The sequence below is a fragment of the Arachis hypogaea genome, chromosome 14 (assembly GCF_003086295.3).
Source record: "Arachis hypogaea cultivar Tifrunner chromosome 14, arahy.Tifrunner.gnm2.J5K5, whole genome shotgun sequence".
Taxonomy (NCBI): domain Eukaryota; kingdom Viridiplantae; phylum Streptophyta; class Magnoliopsida; order Fabales; family Fabaceae; genus Arachis; species Arachis hypogaea.
Window position 1 is genome coordinate 126,499,076 of NC_092049.1, and position 20,125 is coordinate 126,519,200.

The following is a 20,125-nucleotide window of genomic DNA, read 5'->3' on the forward strand; positions in this document are numbered from 1 at the left end:
CTTGCATTGCTAGTTGAATCCATGAATTTTGCAATCTGCTTTCCTCCAACACGTCGCTGAGAAGTTGAAGATCGATATACATTACTCATGATTTGTTTTTTTGTCATAGAATTAGCTGTTTCTATTAGGTTATGTAATGGAATCAATTTAAATGACGATGTCATTCTGATGATTAGCTAGAGAGTTAATTGTCCCAAACAAATCGTTATTATCCACCTCAGTTAAGTGTAGTACAAGTGTCTTCCTCAACTTAAAAACCTAACATATGTAAGTAAAATTTATCAAGTTTTACTTAAAATATTTACACAAGGGTCGATTTGTCTAATGAAATTGAATTTTATGGACCGATTTGTCTCTATTTTAAAGAATTGTCCAAAACTTCAAATTGAAAATGGATAAGGACCAAAAAAAGGAGAGGAGTGCTAGGGACAGTAATTTTTGTGTTTTGTAACCATCAATTAGTCATCAATAATATTTTTAATGGTGTTGAGATTATATTCAATGGTGGGAGATCATTCACTTTTCTTTTGATGATTATGTGCTAGTCACAAAACACAAAAATTACTGACCTCCTAGACTTTCTCAAAAAAGTTTTACTCTAAAATTAAAAAGGGTCAATTTATCAATTTTTAAAATTTTTTGAAATTGTAACCAAAAACATATTTTTTTTTGAAATAATAAAACATTTTAACCTGGACTCTCACACACATTCATTCTCATACCACTCTTGCTCCATTTTGTGACCAATTTTCCGAAAGAAAACCGAATCGGAAAGAACCATGGGAGGAGGCGGAGCTGCAGATCACGGCCATGGAGCTCATGGAGGAGATTTCAGGAGCAAAGTATGGAGCATGACCGGAGGCCCTTACTGCCGCCCTAAGCACTGGAGGCGCAACACCGCCATAGCCATGTTCGGCGTCTTCCTCATCTGTGTCCCACTCGCTATGAAATCCGCGGAGCTCGAGGTCCCTTTTCCCAATCTATGATCTTATTTTTTTTTCTGTTGAATTTGTTGCAGAAATTTTGAATGTTTAGGTGGATTTTTTAGGGTTTGTTGATTGATGATTTTATTGACTGGTTGCGCAATCAGTTTGTGTTATTTGGGAATTCTAGGTGTGTTAATGGAATCTGGGTTTTCTAGTATCTTATTCTGGAGGTGGCTAAGGATTTAGGATTACTCTATTGAACTTTGTTCTTTATTTATTTTTTATTTTTTTAACATAGGATTGTTTTGGAGCCTGAGATTTGAAAGTTGTTTATTTTGCATTGTTAGTTAGAATGCTGAAATGTTGATCTATGTTAAGATTGATGATTACATTATTATTCTCTGTTTCTCTTGCTTATCTCTAAGATGAAAACAACAACCTTTTCAGCCAGTTTTCCTTGTTTTCACCTTGATCAAGCATTTGTTTAGATTTTTAGATTTTTTATCAATCATTCAGTTGGATAGCGGGCACTGTTATTCACATTTTGTCATTATAGCTTTCTAGCTTCACTTTGTGCATTTTGTGAAATTGGGTTTGTTTGCAGATGAATTAAGTTACAGCTCAAAAGCATGTTATAAATTGTGGCTTTATTTAATTCAAAGGATGTAATTGTTTTCTGCTTTTCTCCAATCTATCGTAATTGGGTTATGTTGCTACGCTACCAGGCTATCCGAATTTTAGAGTATGTCTGGAATCGCAAGAATTTGTATTCACTCAATAATGGAATTCTTTTTCATGTTTTGGAACAGATAAAAATGAATTAAATTTCAATGCTCATTTTTACTTTGTTTATAAATCAGACCAAAAAGGGTTTGATTTCCAAATTAATTCTCACAACAACCATACTTAACATTTGAAATGTAAAAAATATCCCTATTTATAAGTGATTGTTTAATGAAAATGATTTTATCAAGGGTGAAGTTGTAAAAGAAGAATTCAACTCGTTTAAAAATCATTCCAAACCAAAAAATTGAATTCAATTCTACTAGTATATTAAAGTAATTTCAAATCATAGAATTGAGTTTCAAGTAGAAATGAATTCTTTTCTCACATTAAAAACTTTCCAAAAGAGAAATGGTTATTACTATAAAGTTGAAGAAGTTGTGCATGGCTTTGCCCATCTCCCCCGCGTTCCTTTAATTCATAATGAAGATTGAGCAGTTTTGCTCAGCTTTTAGGAGATGAGGATGTTGTGTGAGAATGAATGTTAATTGAGATGATGAGGATGTGGAGTAGGAAGCTGTTCAGATGGGGGGTGATTAGATGGATGAGTGCACACATTAAACTAGATAGAATTTGGAATAAATGTACCAGGAAGAGAGTTGGAATAGAACGGATTAGATGGTAAAATCTCATCCTATAGAAGACCTGGTATGACTCCAATAAGGAGAGTGGATTAGATGGAGGGTAGTTTTGCAGCTAGAGATATAGCCAGACCTAAGAAAAGTTTTGAGGCAGTTATTGAGAGAGATACTATGGGTTGTTTGATCTGTATGGCTAATCCCGTCTATTGGAATAAGGCCTAGTTTTTGCTGTTGTAACTAAAAAAGTAAGGTCGTATTGCTGTGAATAAGATGTTTAACCATCAAAGTTTAAAGTTACTCTAAAATGGCAATGTTACTCTAGAAAGTATTGGTAAATTACTAGCTGAAATATGAACCTGTAGGTGGAAATTTGGAATAAAGGTATATATGCATCAGCATATATCTAAACTACAAGTGGCAATGGTAGATGTTTATGGTCATTTGAAATTGGTTGTTTATTATCCATATTTTTCCATGAATGTCTCTCAGACATCAGATACTTATCCTCCACTATAAAGCATTAACCTTGTATATTAATGTCTAACTATTAATGTCTAACTTTTAATAATGCTTAATAGTTTGTTAGCTTGGAACATATTCTGTATCAGCCATCTGGATTTTATTCTGGCTTCCAGAATTTTGGTGGATACAAAATGGAATGTTGATCTGTTTTTACCTCAACCCTTGATTTACTTTCAAGTTTGAATGGCTGGATGAGTTGAACTTTTTCTTCTCATTTTTTAAGTGGTAGAAAAAAGTTGGTTCAACTCTTTAAGTTGTATGTTATTCTTTAATTTTCTTTCTAATGAAAAAGGGATGACACATTGTTTTCTTTCCTTTTATACTTTGGATCTGTTGGCTGAGAAGAATTGTTTTCTTAATGTTTCAGCAACGGCCACATCATCCTGTTCGGCCGATCCCTTCCCAAATCTGGTGCAAGAACTTTGGAACTAAAGACTATAAAGACTTTGAATGATAATATCTGATCGCTGTCGCGGGTGCTCACAGATTTGTTTGTTAAAATGCTGAGCATATGAACAACTTTAAAGTGTTGTTATTACTGTTAATGTTTAGTAAGCCTTGGATCATGTAATGGACATGCTTTTTTTTTTTTTTTTTTTTTTTAAATTATGGGTACATCCATTTTAGAACTCATGAAATTACAATAATTTGCTCATGTTGGTTACTTTAAATGAGATTATTTGTCAATTTTGCCTATATCTTTTTTGTGTTTGAGCCAATAGTTTTCTTTTTGTATATTAGAGTCTATCTTTTGTCGAGAGATGAGACAGAGACAGCCTTTACAGGTTTTGACATGCTTTTATTAGTTTATACTTGAGCTACCTTTAATTTTACAAAAACGCTATTTGTGCACTAAGATTAACCAATAAAATCAGTTATTATGTATTTCTGATACATGTGTAGTTTAATTTATGCTTAATGTATATTTTGTATTTCAATGAGTATTCTATACTGGTGACTGATTTTAGTGTTTCATTTTATTGTACACCTAGCATAGTTGTTAATTTTAATACTATAATTTGCAGTTTAATGTTTTTTTCCCTCCACAAGTATTATAGTAGAAAAATAATCTAATCTGTTTTCATTGCTGAAGTGAAAAACTGGAGCTTTATGCTTAGATAATGTAATAATTAAGAACCTGGATTGTTACTTCTCTAATAATAATTTTGAACCTACATGCGTTATAGAGAATGATAAACATGGTATATGTTTACTAATGTGAGAAATATTGTAGAAAAAATATTAGGTGACTAATAAGTAATAACATTTTTTTTTTCTCTTATATTTGAATCAACACTAGTTAACTCTATACTTAATGATCTGTCCCAATGAGGAACAGAAGAGTAACCAATAATTATAAACTACTAACCAAGGAAATTATTTGGTGAGTTCAAATGTACAAATTAGGATGTAAAGTAAGTGATGTTGGCATATCGAATTACAATATCTAAAGAAAACAATGTGTACTAATGCATGATAAGAATTCTGAAATATGAAATCTACAGGCAAGTGGCAACAAGGAAAACAATGTGTGCTAATCATAAGTCCTTTTCGTTTAGTTGTAATAGATAGATTATCCTTTTTTAACCATATATAATGTAATAATTGTTCTATTCTTTTTTAATATTTAGCCATTAGTCAAAACAATTTTGAGCAGCATGAGAGAAAGAATCCAATGCTTAAAACTGGTGGTAATGCCATGTTATCCAGTATCCACTGAAAAAATTCACAAAGGAATAGAATGTGTTGATGCTGATTTTGGTTCCATATTTTATAATGGTCAATCTCTATCCATCCATTGCACTAAAATAATGGAATCAAATTCCTTTGATTTCAACCTAAATCAACCTCCTAGTTGCATCCTTTTTGCCATTTTATCTTCCTAATAGTTCCCTAACCATGAGAAGAAAGGCTTTGGTTTAATGGTTTTTATTCTATGAACCAAGTTATTCTAACCACTTCTAAAACAGAATGTTTTATTGTATTCGAATAACAAATTATTTGAGCTTTGTATGCTTCTCTGGTCTCAATCAATCCCAGGTTTGCTCATAACTTTTGGTGAATGGTTCCAAAATAAGGCTGTTTTGCTCACTTTCCTGGCCATCAAATGTGGAATATGACATATTCCTTACTTGCTTCAAACTTAAACTTTCTATTAGCTTACATGTTCTCTATAACAATGCTAGATATAAAACTAATTCCCCCCCAACTATTGTACAATCATTCATAAACACTTTTTATTATTTCTAAAACCACTTTATTTGGGTCAATTTCTGAATATAAATATCAATAAAAATCGTAATTGTAGTTTAACATAGTTTTCTAATACAATTGTTAATATTTCTTGTAGCATTTTTACCTTTTTAGAATAAAATATTAACATTAATATAGTGAAATTTTTATCTTAATCATGAATCAACTTAGAATTGAGAAATTAACATTTTTTTTCCTTGTTTTTGCCTTAATATTTGAACTAATGCTAGCCAACTCCGTTTTCTCTTACATTAAAGATATTGATTCCTTACATTTTCCAAGTAACCAACAGGGAACATGTGCTTTAATTTAGTTAGTAAGGGTTTGTATTAGCTTAACTAAGGACAAGGGACGAAGCCTCATTCATAGTAAGGGACAATGCCCCCCCAACTTCCCTGTCTCTCTTTTTTTTTCCCTCTATAAATTATATATCTAAATTTCAGTTAAATTTATTTTATAAAATATTTTAATTTTTATAACAAAATTAATTTTTAACTCTTCCTAAAATTCAATCTAAGGTTTTTAAGGTTAAGTTCTATATATTTTGCTCATTTAATAGGTAAAGAAATCAATTAGATTAATCATTATCTTTGAATTTAACCATTATCAATATGTAAATAAAATAATAAAAAATATTATGTACACACTAAAAATTAGTTATTATATTTTTATATAAATATATGTATTTTTTAATTTATTTTTAATATATATTTGTGTATTTTAATTTGTATTTTATATATGAGACTAATTTGATGATTTTTTTTAGTATATATATAACATCGTAACTTGTAGAAGGATTTAATTGGATAAGTAATAAATACAAATACAAATATAAACTTTTTTACCAGAAATATATTATGATTTGATATTTAAAATGTAATAAATTTAATTTTTAAAATAAGTAAAACTATTGTACTAAAATCGAATTTAAGGGTTGGTCGCTATCTTTCTTAATTACCGACAGTGACCCCTCTCTCTCTCTTTCTTTTCAGACCCTACCCAGATCTCACACGGGCAGCTTCCTCCAGCAATAGCAAACCCTCTGTGCCCTGCCCGAATCTCTCTCGGGCAGCACCTGCGTTCCGCCACTCGAACATTTCAAACTGTTCCACCTTTCCGAAACACAAATCACACACAAAAAACAAAAAAGAAGAAAATACTCATCAGAGTCCTTATATATAGTAACCACGCACCACGTGCACTTCAACTACCTCTTTTTTCCTGGAAAATCATACCGAACATTTTTCACTTTCTCGGGAAAATGTGCCTCCTTCAGTTCACGTAATCGCGACATTAAACCAAAAACATTCGTTCTCTGTTTTCTTTTCTTCTTGTTTAGCTAGTTACGTCGTTGCAGTGCGTTCGAGCTTTTTTCGGATCGGTTTATCAGTAATGTGGAAGCTCGCGCGATTCGCCGCAACAAGTTTGGCCCGATCGCGGCGGTTCTCGACGGCGATTCCAGGTCCGTGTATGGTTCACAAGCGCGGTGCAGATATCCTGCACGATCCATGGTTCAACAAGGTTTTTACTTCTTTCTCTTTATTTAGCTTCACTTGCAATCTATCGTAGTTTTTTCTCACTTGAAGTTCGCAACTCTCTCTTTTCAGCTTTGAATTTCGAGAATGTAGATGTTCACTTATTAATACTTTATTCTTTTTTGTAATGAAGATGTTGAGTTTATGATTTTACTTTCGTTAATTTGACGGAAAGGAAGTAACGAACTAACTAACTGTTTAAGCTGAAATGATTGCTAAAACGATGAGTTTTTCACATGGTATAGTTTTTATTTTCTATTTGTTAAAGATAAAATTGTATTTATTGATTTTTATGTTCTTTCTCTCTTTTTTTCGTTATATCCAATTAAGGATGAGTTTTTATAGAAAACTAGCCTTGAAGCCTAGAATGAAATAAAGGCAGCGGTGCTGATTGTAATAGTTCAGTAATAAATATTTTAGCGAAAACCATTAGTTTAGGCAACGGAATGAGTGTTGACATAGAATATGATAGTTCTTGTGCTCAAAAAGTTGTTTCCAGAGTTTTTTGGATGACATTTTGATAATTGTTATGAAATTATTTATTTAAAAAAAATCGTCTAATGTGTATATGTAAGTAGATAATTTGATGTCAATTAGTGCTAACTCATTGGAGCAAATTTTTTATAGTTGCTTGCTTATTTATATTGAGAGAGAGATTTTACGTTGCATTTGTTTGAAGTTTGTTTAAACGTTGAAAATGTTGATTTATTACGAAATTATGCTTGATGAGAACCTTTTCTCTATCTGGTAGACTGATATACGTTGCTTTGGTTTATGTTTTGCATCCTAAAACTCTCTTTTTATTTATTTATATATTTATTGTTAAATTCTCTAAAAATATAGGATACTGGGTTTCCCTTGACTGAAAGGGATCGGTTGGGGCTTCGGGGTCTCCTTCCTCCTCGTGTCATATCGTTCGAGCACCAATATGAACGTTTCAGTAAGTTTGATACTGATCTTTGGGTATTATCTTTTTAGAACTATTTTAGCACTTTGGTGTTGTTCGATTTGATCCTTGTAGTAACTGACTATACTTAGCGACACAAGGCTTAGTTGTTGCTGTTCTTATAGCTGTTTTATCTATGCTAATATCTAAGCTTTGAATTCCTGTTTCTTACTTGTCTCTAATTCCTTCTTCAGTAATCTTAAATCAGCTGATTATTTTAATTTATTATTTTTCGTTCAGTGAATTCATACAGGTCCTTGGAGAAGAACACCCGGGGCCAATCAGATAAATTTGTCTCCTTAGCGAAATGGAGAATCTTAAATAGACTGCATGACAGGAACGAGACTCTGTACTACAGAGTGAGTTTCATCACTAAGTTTTTAATCCTAGAGTATAAGGACATTTGATCTTATTTGTTACCTGCCCTCTTCAGGTTCTTATTGATAATATTAAAGAGTTTGCACCAATAATCTATACTCCTACAGTTGGATTAGTGTGTCAAAATTATTCAGGGTTATATAGGCGCCCACGTGGAATGTATTTTAGTGCCAAAGATAAAGGAGAGATGATGTCGATGATCTATAACTGGCCAGCAAATCAGGTAGTACTGAATTAACCCTGGTAAATGCCACACCTTTTTCTCTTCATTCGTGATTGAAATATGGCAATGGCTTTTTCCCCTTTCATTCTTCCCTTATGATATCTAAAAAGTATTGCTCAAGATTGTATCATAGTACTTAAAGCATGTTTAGTTTAGCATTTTGAAAGAACCAGGCCATGGTTTGGACATATGCTGCAGGAGACAAGCTAAACCAAACTTACCAAACACGCTATCAGCAGCTAGAAGTTGGAACAACTAAAACCTATATGAACTTCTTTAATACTTGAAATAAGTAATTCTGTTCCTGAATTTTGTAAATTCTGCATTCCTTATGGATAAAATTGAAGGTGATTACTCACATGTCTTCATGTGAAGATGATATCTAAGAACCATTAGATGTTTTGACATTTTTATGTGAGTAGCCATCAAAATTGAATTCATCTGACCTGGATGTCATATTTTCTTATGATTTATTTTGTAGTATGTCAAAATTCATAATAATTAAGGGACAAAAGAAGTACATAGGTTTACAATGTATTTTATTATTGTTATTAGGTTTTAGGTTCATAAAACAGACTGGAGGCATATAAAAAATTAGGAACTATGCAGGCAGTTACAGTATTTTATTCTTATTTCTCAACTTGATAAATGTTCTGGTAAATTGATTTATTCAACTGTTACGTGACTATCTTCTTCACCATGTTTTTAGAAGAATTTGATTCATTATCATTAAGTAGCAAACTTCTTCCTGGCCTGCCTTAAATTGTTTATCTATCATTATTGGTTTTAATCATTTATTTCCACCATTTCAGGTAGATATGATTGTCTTGACAGATGGTAGTCGTATTCTTGGCTTAGGTGACCTTGGAGTTCAAGGGATTGGAATACCAATAGGAAAACTTGATATGTATGTTGCTGCTGCTGGTATGAACCCACAAAGAGTATGTGTTTCTTCCTTTAGTTTGATATCTCTCTTCTTTGCTAATTTCCTCTTCAACTTGAACTCCACATGTTTGCTGGCATGTTTGGTTCTAGTTAATCTTGTTCATTGTTGCTTAGTTAATTATTGATTCGATGGTGTCTTTGTCAAATTTTGACTTTGTTATAACTTATAACTATTTGTTATCGGTGATAATTTAAATTTTAGGCACATTCTTTCTCTTTAAATTTAACTTGACTTGGTTAGCAAACCATAACTCTTAACTTGTACTGTTTGTTATTTTCTTGTGGCAGATACTTCCAGTTATGTTAGATGTTGGCACAAACAATCAAAAGCTACTTGAAGATCCACTTTGTAAGTAACACTGTTTCTTTAGATGTTTTGTTCGCTTATCTCTTAATTTGGTTGTCCCTTTCTTGTTTTTTCCGAGGACGTGTTTTTTATGTAAGAGGACTATGATGTTATTCAGCATTCTAGATTTTGTGGTTGCCTTTCAGTTTTAATACCTTGCAGAAAATAACTCTTTCACTCTTGTTGGCTTAGTATAAACATAATTAACTTTTGCTTCCTGATTTTTGGAGTGTTGGGGTAAAATTCCTCAATTGTTTTACACATTTTTGGTGATCGTGTAGAGAACTAGGATGATAGTTCATCCTAATTTACATCGTGAAAGTTATTGTGTTCTAACATGATTTCAATGTGACAGATTTGGGAGTTCGACAACCTAGGTTGGAAGGTGAAGAGTACCTAGCAGTTGTGGATGAATTCATGGAAGCTGTCCATGCTCGTTGGCCTAAGGCTATTGTGCAGGTTTCTTCTTCTAGACCATATTGTTCTCAATGTTCAATTTAGATTTGATTAATTTAGTAACTGGATGTTTGGCTGATTTATCAGTTTGAAGATTTCCAAATGAAGTGGGCTTTTGAAACTTTGTACCGATATCGCAGAAAGTTTTGTATGTTTAATGATGATATTCAGGTGAGGAAGTGATGCAATATTTAGTACGTGTACAATCTTCAAGGTTTTAAGCAATGCACTGTGTTCTTTAAGTATATGGAAGTTCAATTTTCTTCATGTCCATTGTCCAACAGGGCACTGCTGGTGTTGCACTTGCCGGATTACTGGGAACTGTAAGAGCCCAAGGTCGACCATTGTCTGATTTTGTGAATCAAAAGATAGTTGTGGTTGGAGCTGGGAGGTACTTGCAAAATTGATTGTGATGTAATTCTTAATAGTGTCCACTTTGTTTATCCCATTATTGCTCCTTCTTCATTCCTTAAGATTGCTTCCATGTTACTGTCGAGTTCTGCCTTACATGTTTTCTTTCCTGCCTTTCAGTGCAGGTCTTGGTGTTCTTAAGATGGCTGTCCAGGCAGTTTCAAGGATGTCCGGGTGCAGTGAAACAGCTGCCAAAAGTCAATTCTATTTAATTGATAAGAATGTACGCTTCCAACTTCTTACTAGTGTTATAACTAGTTTTTTAAATTAAAGTATTCAAACGGTAATTGTGTTCACCACAGTATATGATCTAGTTCACTCATGATTTTGGTGCTGTTTTTTCTTATCCAAATAGTAGAATTATCACCTTATCTTCTATCATCAAATTACTTTTGTCTGAGTACATTCCTCTATCGATTCTCTTACTTTATCATATGAACGTGATTTGATTGTGAAGATTATATTATATGATTCATTATTTAAGTATGTTGTTAATGACATGATGTCTGAATGCAGGGTCTTGTCACAACAGAAAGGAGCAATCTAGATCCGGCTGCAGTTCCCTTTGCTAAACACCAAAGTGACCTAGAAGGTCTTGCAGAGGGTGCTAGTATAATTGAAGTGGTAAATGTTACTTGTGGAAAACTCAGTTGGATCTAGTATGTTTATGATGTATTTAATACTTTATTTTGCTATAAGAGAGTTAAACTATTTTAAATGTTGAACCTATTTTCTTTAGGTTAAGAAGATTAAGCCACATGTGCTTGTTGGATTGTCTGGGGTTGGTGGTATTTTCAATGAGGAGGTCATTACCTACTATACTAACACTTTTATTATGTCATATTCCTCGGGAAATATATTTATTACTTAAATGCAACAGACATGTTTGAAAATGTCTGTTTCACAGCTTTAGGTTCTGAATCTTATGCTTTATTACTGTATTTAAGTCCTTAATTTTAATGGTTGAGATTCAACTCAGGTGCTTAAGGCAATGAGAGAATCTGTTTCAACAAAACCTGCTATCTTTGCAATGTCTAATCCCACAATGAATGGTTTGTTTGTACAAGGCTCATTAAGCACTCACAATTGCTTAATAATGTCCTCAATTTTCCTTTTAACTTCTTTTTCTTTTTTTCCCCACTCCTTTTTTCGTGTTGGCTATTCGGACAGCTGAATGCACTGCTACTGATGCTTTTAACCATGCGGGAGAAAATATAGTGTTTGCCAGTGGAAGCCCTTTCGAAAATGTAAATCTTGGTAAGTACATCTTCCTGTGATTAATTGGTTTTGAATTCAAGTATCTTGTCTTGTTCAGATTCTCCTCAGCTGCAAAAGGCTTCATAAGATGAATATTGTTATTTATTTTGGTCGATATTTTCAATTGCACACAGGTGATGGAAAATTTGGCCATGTAAATCAAGCCAACAACATGTACCTGTTCCCAGGGTAGGGTGCATTTGCAGCTTAGAAATTAAAATTATTCATCAATTTTCTCTTGTGGTGGAACATTGGTGTCATTTGTATTGTGATTTTCCATTTCAGGATTGGTTTGGGAACACTTCTGTCAGGTGCTCGTCTCATAACGGATGGAATGTTGCAGGAAGCAGCTGAATGGTATGTTAATCTGGACATGCTGCTTTTTAAGCCATACCTGGTATCAATGAGAGTTTAGGAAATAATCTTATTTGATGTATGTAGGGACGCTCTGGTTTTAGGAATAACATTTCAGCCATTTGACCTTGTCTTATGTTTCGTCTAATTATTATTCTTTCTGTTTCCTATATCCTTTCAATTAAATCATTTCTTTATATATCTTAATGTTCGAGAAATGATTTTTCTAAAACACTAATACATGTGCACAATATGATGAGGATTTTGATGTTAAAGGTGTAAATAAACGCCATAAATGATAGTCCATTGCGCTAAGCTCTAGTACTTTTTAATTTCTACGAGCTATAGGGTGACAAACTTATTACATTTTCTTTTCATTGTGTTTCATATGCCATTTTAATATTTCCTTTAATGAGATGCCACTTGTCTTTTTCTAATGAATACCTAACATGCTGTCTTTCTCACAGTCTTGCTTCATACATGACTGAGGAAGATATCCATAAAGGAATTTTGTATCCATCAATTGATTGGTAATGCTCCCCCTTTTCCTTGTCATCATTTGATTTTTATTTTCTCTTAGTCTCCTTTTTTCCCTAGTACCTTTATGAATCACTGCAAGAAAGGAAATTCAATTTGTTAACACAACTTTTGGATGGATACACTGTTGGAAAATAAATATATAACGATACAACCATACTAGGTGTATACCAAAATCAACCACTAGTATAACATACATATTGGAATACAAAATAGACATTGAAAATGAGTTAAATAACACATGTATTTATACACAAATACATGGTGGTTGATTTTAGTGTACAAATAGTATTTTTGACAACATATAGTTTTGGTTTGGATATTTGGTGCCTTTTCCAAATTAGACCTTGAAAGAGTTGTGGGATCTCATCTTGGTTCTCAAGATCTGTGACACAATTATTGTTTTCCAAAGAGTTGTGCGATATTGATTTGGTTCAGAAAAAATCTGTCACATTAATTTGTTTATTGAAATTAAACTATCATTTCAAGTTATGTCAAACTCCTTTGGACCAACTTGAGATAAACTTTACTCTTTTGCAAAGCAAGTTGATAATTTGATATAACGGCTGTTTTCAATATCCTATAACTCTTTTGAGGACTAATTTGAAGTTCTACTATTGGATAAAATTTTCTTAATAGTTTATATGATAGGCTACAGCCTCCTCTGATTGATACTACTTTCCATGCTGCAGTATACGAAACGTTACAGCAGAGGTTGGGGCTGCTGTTCTAAGAGCAGCAGTTGTAGAAGGGCTGGCTGAAGGACATGGTGATGTAGGATCAAAAGAACTTGCACACATGTCAAAAGTATGGAAAATATCTTATTACTCACCGATGATATGTACAAATGTTGAGCATCAGAATATCTTTATCCATTTTTGACAAGAAAATGTCATCTTTATTTCACTTATATTCAGCCACTGCTAACACATGCTTTGTTTCACTGATTACAGGAGGATACAGTGGGGTACGTTAGAGAAAACATGTGGTTCCCTGAGTATAGCCCCCTTGTTCATGAGAAGTAAACACTTCACGCAGCTCAATGCTGCAGTAATGCCTTCTTTTCCATTTTTTGTTTCCATTCATAGCAACTCATAACTTGTAACGTTTATGGTTGTAGAGGGCTTAGGGTTGAAAGAGATGTGTTCATTGTTGTAGCAGTGAATTGTCAATGTAACGGTGTTTATCTAAGATTTAACTTCCGTTGATATAAAATTTTATTGGCATTGTAAAGTCCTACCTATCTCTAATTTTGATGTGCATCGAAGTGGGTGGTAAAACTATAAACTTACATCATAAGTTGGAAAAAATTATTACATTTCAAGTTATCAATTTTCTTGAATTTTAAATGTATAATACTTATACTTATACTTATTAATAAGTATATATTAATTTTTAAATTAAAACTTAGAAACAAATGTAAGATAGGCTTTAATACTCTATATTTGTATAATTATGAGTTAAAATTTATTTTACTCCCCTGAAATTTTTATTTGTCCTTAATTTTAACCCCGTTTTAAGTTATTCAATTAAAATCTCTAAATATTGGATTGTGACTCACATTTGTCTTTGGAATTATCTCCATTAAGGGAGATTTGATATGGCATGCTTAAGTTGTCAAGGTGGTGGCACTCAACTTGTCAAGGTGGATGTATAATAGTTGAATGATGTGACAAAAGTTGATTCTATTCAATTTAACCCTTTTAAAGATGTTAAACTCTAATTTGCAGTCCTCTTTTTCCAAAATGTTTGAAACTTTGCTGGAAATATGAAAAGTTCAGGAAGCCAAGCTTCAAAGAGCTCAGCGCGGTCACGTTCTCATGGCGCTTCTGTGAGAAACCTTAATCGTGGGAGACTGGAGAAAATTCTTGATTGGTGTGGTTGTAAAATGTGTCCAGTGTTTTAGTGGTTTGGGACGAATGCCAATCCTAGAAGACCTTTTTATGAGTGTCTAAATTATAATGTAAGTTCAAGGTCTTATTCTTCAATGTGTTGCTACTAGTACTTTTGTTGATGGGTATGTTGGAATTTTTTTTTTCATTTTCTTGATTGTTGAAGAATTGACAGAGTTTTGGAAGAATGTGGTGTGTTTCTTTATGTGGGTAGATGCCGAGGAAGAACAGAGTTTAGTAAGCAAAGCATAACTTGCAAGTAATGATGATAGTTGGAAGATGAATTTAACATGGAGAATTAACACAATAAAAGTTGAAATTAGGTATTTGAAACTAAGGGTTATTATTTTAAGTTTGGTTATTTGTTTAGGTGTGTTTTTTATCGTTGTGTATGGTGCAAGTATGGTTAAATTTTAATTAAAAATACGTAATTGATGGTGTATATGTTTAGTATGAATGGAAGCATTGTAAAAAACAAATATAAAAAAGAAGTATGTTTTAGCTCTTCTAATACATATGTAATATTGCAACAGTAAAAAAATAAAGCTAAATATTAAATATGTTAGTACTATTCATAAACTTTTAATTAAGTTCCTACATTAGATAAAAAAAAGGCATGCATAGCTAATATCCAAAGGCATTATTTGCCATTAATTGAAAAAAATAAACTGGTCAAAATAAACATAGCAGAATATCAACAAAATACATCCAGAAAATCATCAATAGCCAAGTATATGGACACATACATAACCATATTTCAGTGACACAAGATAAATATAATTAAAAGCAACTATCTTAATTATAATATCCATCACTGCTGAAAATCCAGTCACTTCTTTTTAGGAGGTTTGATGCTGGTTTCATCTTTGGTGTAGAGACAAATTTCATGAATTCAGTCATCTTTAAGGATGTTCCAAAACTTGCTCCTTACATTGGGTCAATACTTGTTGATCCTGGAACTGGAGATGCTTTTCTTTTAGGTTGTAGTTTGTTGGACCTCGTTGCAGGAGTGAAATATAAGTCCACATCAGTTTAAGACATAATTAAACTGATAATTAAAGTAAACCTTAAATCCATAAATGTAAGGACAAATTGAATGGTTACTTGTTTCTCCATCTTCTTATTGTAAAAAAAGTAACCGGAAAAGCACAATCTCTGAAAGAGCACTAACATTCGTTGGGGCGTAACATTAGTGGCTGGAGCAAGGTCACCCTCTCCTTCTCCGTCTTGTGAAGATTCACCCTTTATAATTTCATTTGCATTAGAAGCTCCTTTTTTCTTCTTAGAAATTACCGCTGCTACAGCAATAGCAAGGGGCAGCTGCAACATCATCCGTTTTTTTATGAGAGTAGCTTCTCTTTATATGACCTTTTGTCCCACAATAAGTACAAGTAAACCCTTATATTTTCTATTTAGTTTCGTTGCTCCAGTCTTACTCTTCTTACTTCCTGAAGGCTCTTCATCTGCATCCGTTCGTCTTTTCTTCTTCAAAGGACCTAACTTCCTCTGAATTTTGGGAGCTTGAGGCCTACTATATTGAGACTTCTCCTACATTACTTGTCCATGGATAGGATTCAACGAATGCACATATGTTTCTCTACATGATTCTATGGTCAACTAAGTGTGACAATAATCTTCAAAATTTTCATTCAGTCTAACTATTGTAACACATGCATGGACACATGACATACCTAAAACAGTTTACATCCAATCAGAATTTGTTTTAACTTAAATGTATGCCTAACACAGTTATTTCAACCAAAAACACAATGCCTACAATTTGTAGTGGTGGTTGAAATGGACTTCTCAAGTTTATTGGAGTTTGCTTTAGAAGAACATGGTCTAAAAGGAGGCATTGATATGAACTGGGATGGAGGTGCAAAAGTGGTGGACTGGGCTATAGGCTGAGGTGGTCTGGGCTGGAGGTGGACTGGGCTGGAGACTTTGAGGTGGGTTGGACTAAAGGTGTAGAGGTGGGTTGGGCTGGAGGTACAGAGGTGGGTTGGACTGAGGTTTTGGATGTGGGCTCCTCAGGAAATGTGGTCATTGTTGGCTGCTCAAAGGTGTAAAAGTATTTTGTCTAAGAGGTGTGTTTGAAATACATTGCAAAATTAAAAAAAAAAAATCGATGATGATTTCAAAAAATAGAGCATAATGGCTGAACTCACTTCAAACACCAAACAATAAAACAGAGTATCATTATTTTTTAAACCATAAAATTTTTAAATACAAGTAATAATACACACATAATAACATTTATCTAAAGACAACAAAAAAATACAAATAATATTTTTTCTTCAGCATCGAAAACAAAAAACAAACTTTAGTATCATTCAAATACAATAACTTATAATATTCTAGATATAGACAACAGATTGCATAGAAAAATACAATGCAAAACACAAATCAAAACAAAAGCTAAGATCAGAGTATAAAAAAAATGAAAAAAAATTCACTTCCTAACCTGATTTTTTGCTCTTTCTTTCCGCACTAATGCTACTTGTTTAATAACTTCGCCTAACAGTCCAATACATGACGAATATTATTCGCACTTCTGATTCTCCTTTCTCATAGTGAAGCATGCGATAAGAACAAAAACGTGGAAAAGATGAATAAAAGAAAAAGAGAAGGAAGAAGAATGGTTAAGTTTCGTCTTTGTATTAATATATAGGTTGATCCAACTTTTTTAACCCAACCAACCCTTAAACGATGTCGCATTTAGTGAACATTGAGCGAAAACAAAAAACGACGTCGTTTTAAATATTCTTATTTGGCAACTTAACGTATCACATCAGATCTCCGTTAACGGAGATAACTCAAGACGTAAACGTGAGTCACGATCCAATATTTGGGAGCCTTAATTAGATAACTTGAAATTTAGGAATCAAAATTGAGACCGAGTAAAAATTTCAGGACCGAAATGGATTTTAACTCGTATATTTATTTTTTAAACAATAACTTTGATTTAATTTTAAAATTGATAACTTCAATTAATTACAATTATAAATTGACAACATGGTGTTTTACTAATTGTTTTTAAAAAAATTAATATATAAAAAAGGACAATTTTGGTGTGTAAACATTCTATGTTACGCATGGTTTAAGAAAGTGTATAATGTGGATAGTTTAATGATAAACAAGTTTTAACTCCAAGACCAAAAATAAATGTAAATGTTTTAGTTTAGATGGTAAAATTTTTTTCATACCAAACCAAAAGGTGTTTGAGTTACTCAATGAAAAATCTCCGTCTCCCAAATTATTAATAAGCCCATATATTAAACCAAGAAGAAGGGTCAAGCTCCACCCTCTCGAAGTTACCAGCCAAGGAAAGCACTCGGTTATCAACGTCCTTCAATTCAGGGCACCAACAAATGTGCACACGCTGAAGACGAGGCATTGAACCATTTCCTAATCTAAGGCATTTGAGACGCACCCTTGTCATGTGAAGCACTCGAAGTTGCGGGAAACTCCCAGGGCCACCCCAATTCAGATTATCCTCACATCTTGCAACGCACAATTTTAAGGTTTTAAGGCTTGCAATCCTTCTCAAAGCATGTATGTCTTCGGAGTTCAACTCTTTGGCATTCACATGTGACAACTTAATCTTGGTAAGACTTGGCGGAAATGCAATTGCATCCAACGAGAGACGGCAACCATAAAATTCTAATTTCAGCTTTTTCAGATATTTTAGGCAGTGCAGGCTCCTCAAGTGTTCTTTTTCTTTTATCCCAAAATCAAACAGATATAAACCCAGTGATATCAAGTTGGGAAAGCAACCCGCGTTGAGTAGAAACTCTACTTGAGGAGTAAGATGCACATATTAAGGTTTGGAGATTGGAGATTTTGCATCTTGTCCCTAGTTCCTTCCTCTTGTGATAGTGTCAAATACTCGTGACTGCAGTGAAGATGTCTCAGCTGTTTAATCTGTCCAATACTTATGTCTGTCCCCTTGTCCCTGTTTGTATATTTCTAACTCCTCAAGTTTGCACAAATAATTTGGAACGTCCCAATATGCGCCTGCTCTCAAGGACCTTAGATGGATCAACTTCTCCATAACCTCCTCATGAGCTACTTCCTTAGTGAAAGGCGATAAGTCAAGCACATTAAACGAACATGTCTGTTATTCACTACATGTTACTGAACAAACATAGGAATCTATGGATCCTGCGTTGCGGGGGAAGGACAATCTACGAGCATTGTTGTTGCCATTGCTCTCTGATATGCACAAATCTTGAAAGAGATTGTGGATCTGGCATGTTTTCACGCCTTCCCCGTCATTACTCCTTCTTGCCACTTGTACTAAGTTACGATCCACTAATGCCTTCAAGTAATCCTCACCAATATCTTCAGGCTGCGGTGGTGCCTTTGATATTCCGGTTTGTCTTACTTGTATGAAACCTTCTGCCATCCATAGTCTGATTAACTCCCTCACCTTTGTCTTCAATATCTTCTTCGTCTGGTCGATATCATCATCATCACACCAATGAGGAACTAAATTCTCAATACTTTTCCATTCTGTTTCTGAGGTCTTCCTCTTTGCAACAATAGCCAATGGCAAATCCTTGCAACTCTTGGCAATTGATTTACCAATAGGCTCTAACTCAGCAGGACACACTTCTCCACCAAACACTTCGCTGCCCAACCTTTTTCTCCATTCAAACGGCTAGGTTCATGGTGAGGTTCCTTTGACCCTACATAGTTTGCCACTCTAACATTTCGTGTAGTCACCAATATCCTGCTCCCGTTATTGTGTTTTGGGAGAAGATAATCCTTCAGCTTGTTCCACACCTGAGCGTCCCACACGTCATCCAGCACTACCAAATACTTTCTCCTTTTCTCATTCAAATGTATTCTCACCTTGGACTTTAACTCTTGTTCGTTTTCCGTTATATGTGTGGATGATGACATCAGAGATCGAACAAGGCTTGAGAAAACTTTCTTTTCTCTATAATCTTTGGAAACAGTTGCCCATGCACGGCAAGGAAATACCTTCCTCACCTCATTGCTATCGTAGACAATTCGGGCAAGGGTAGTCTTGCCTGACCCGCCCATGCCAACAATTGAAATAACATTCCTCCTCATTGAATCTTCTTCCCTCAGTTGATTAATTACATCAATGAAATCTTTGACAAATTCCACTACATTCTTTTCCTTCACACTTCTATTAATACCAATGATATCACCTTCATGAATGCAATGTGTCTCAAGCTCAACACCATTCATCACATGAGAATTCTGAAAGATATATTCGTTTTCTGTTGTTATGATAATCCTACTACCAGGACCAAACCAATCAACTATTCTCATTCCCTCTAGCAACTCCAAATGATCTTTACTATCAACCCCTTCCAGAACCAGAAGCACTCTTTTATACTGCAACTCTTGCATGGGCTCTAAGGCCATATCAGAAAGAAGCTCCTTTTGGACAATTTCCAAGCCATTAGCGGTGTTTTTCCTTAACTGTTTACTGACATCAACAACAAAACTTGCCGCTCTGAATTCATATTTGATCTATAGTATAGCTCAAAAGCAAATGTTGTTTTTTTTTTTTTTTTGAAAGCAAGGAGTTCAACACAGTACAGTGGAGCAGTCAAACAGAAACAAAACAACCAAATTAAAATCAAGACAGTAACATTAAAAGAAGCCCCTTGTCATCTCCGGTATTGCTATCAACAACTAAAGGGGTCCACACATTTCCACTCGTTGTAGCTCAACACAGTCATGTGAGTGATTTCTTTAACACCTTTGCTTTTATTCTGAAATATCCTTCTATTCCTCTT

General features: G+C 33.7%; 2 protein-coding genes across 2 annotated transcripts; both read left to right on the plus strand.

The window, feature by feature from the left end:
• The first annotated feature begins 478 nt into the window (after positions 1 to 478).
• Positions 479 to 3,508, plus strand: LOC112744043 (uncharacterized). The gene is made up of 2 exons (XM_025793511.3): positions 479 to 965; positions 3,180 to 3,508. Exons 1-2 carry the CDS (start codon positions 780 to 782, stop codon positions 3,264 to 3,266), a joined length of 273 nt encoding a protein of 90 aa, XP_025649296.1. The 5' UTR covers positions 479 to 779; the 3' UTR covers positions 3,267 to 3,508.
• Positions 3,509 to 6,190: 2,682 nt separating this feature from the next.
• LOC112744045 (NAD-dependent malic enzyme 59 kDa isoform, mitochondrial) lies at positions 6,191 to 13,686 on the plus strand. The gene is made up of 19 exons (XM_025793512.3): positions 6,191 to 6,586; positions 7,444 to 7,540; positions 7,787 to 7,905; positions 7,980 to 8,147; positions 8,960 to 9,088; positions 9,381 to 9,441; positions 9,794 to 9,897; positions 9,982 to 10,065; positions 10,179 to 10,285; positions 10,426 to 10,528; positions 10,822 to 10,929; positions 11,045 to 11,110; positions 11,285 to 11,357; positions 11,476 to 11,562; positions 11,697 to 11,751; positions 11,848 to 11,919; positions 12,384 to 12,446; positions 13,146 to 13,260; positions 13,407 to 13,686. The coding sequence occupies exons 1-19, from the start codon at positions 6,458 to 6,460 to the stop codon at positions 13,476 to 13,478; spliced, it is 1,812 nt and encodes a 603-aa protein (XP_025649297.1). The 5' UTR covers positions 6,191 to 6,457; the 3' UTR covers positions 13,479 to 13,686.
• Positions 13,687 to 20,125: the final 6,439 nt, after the last annotated feature.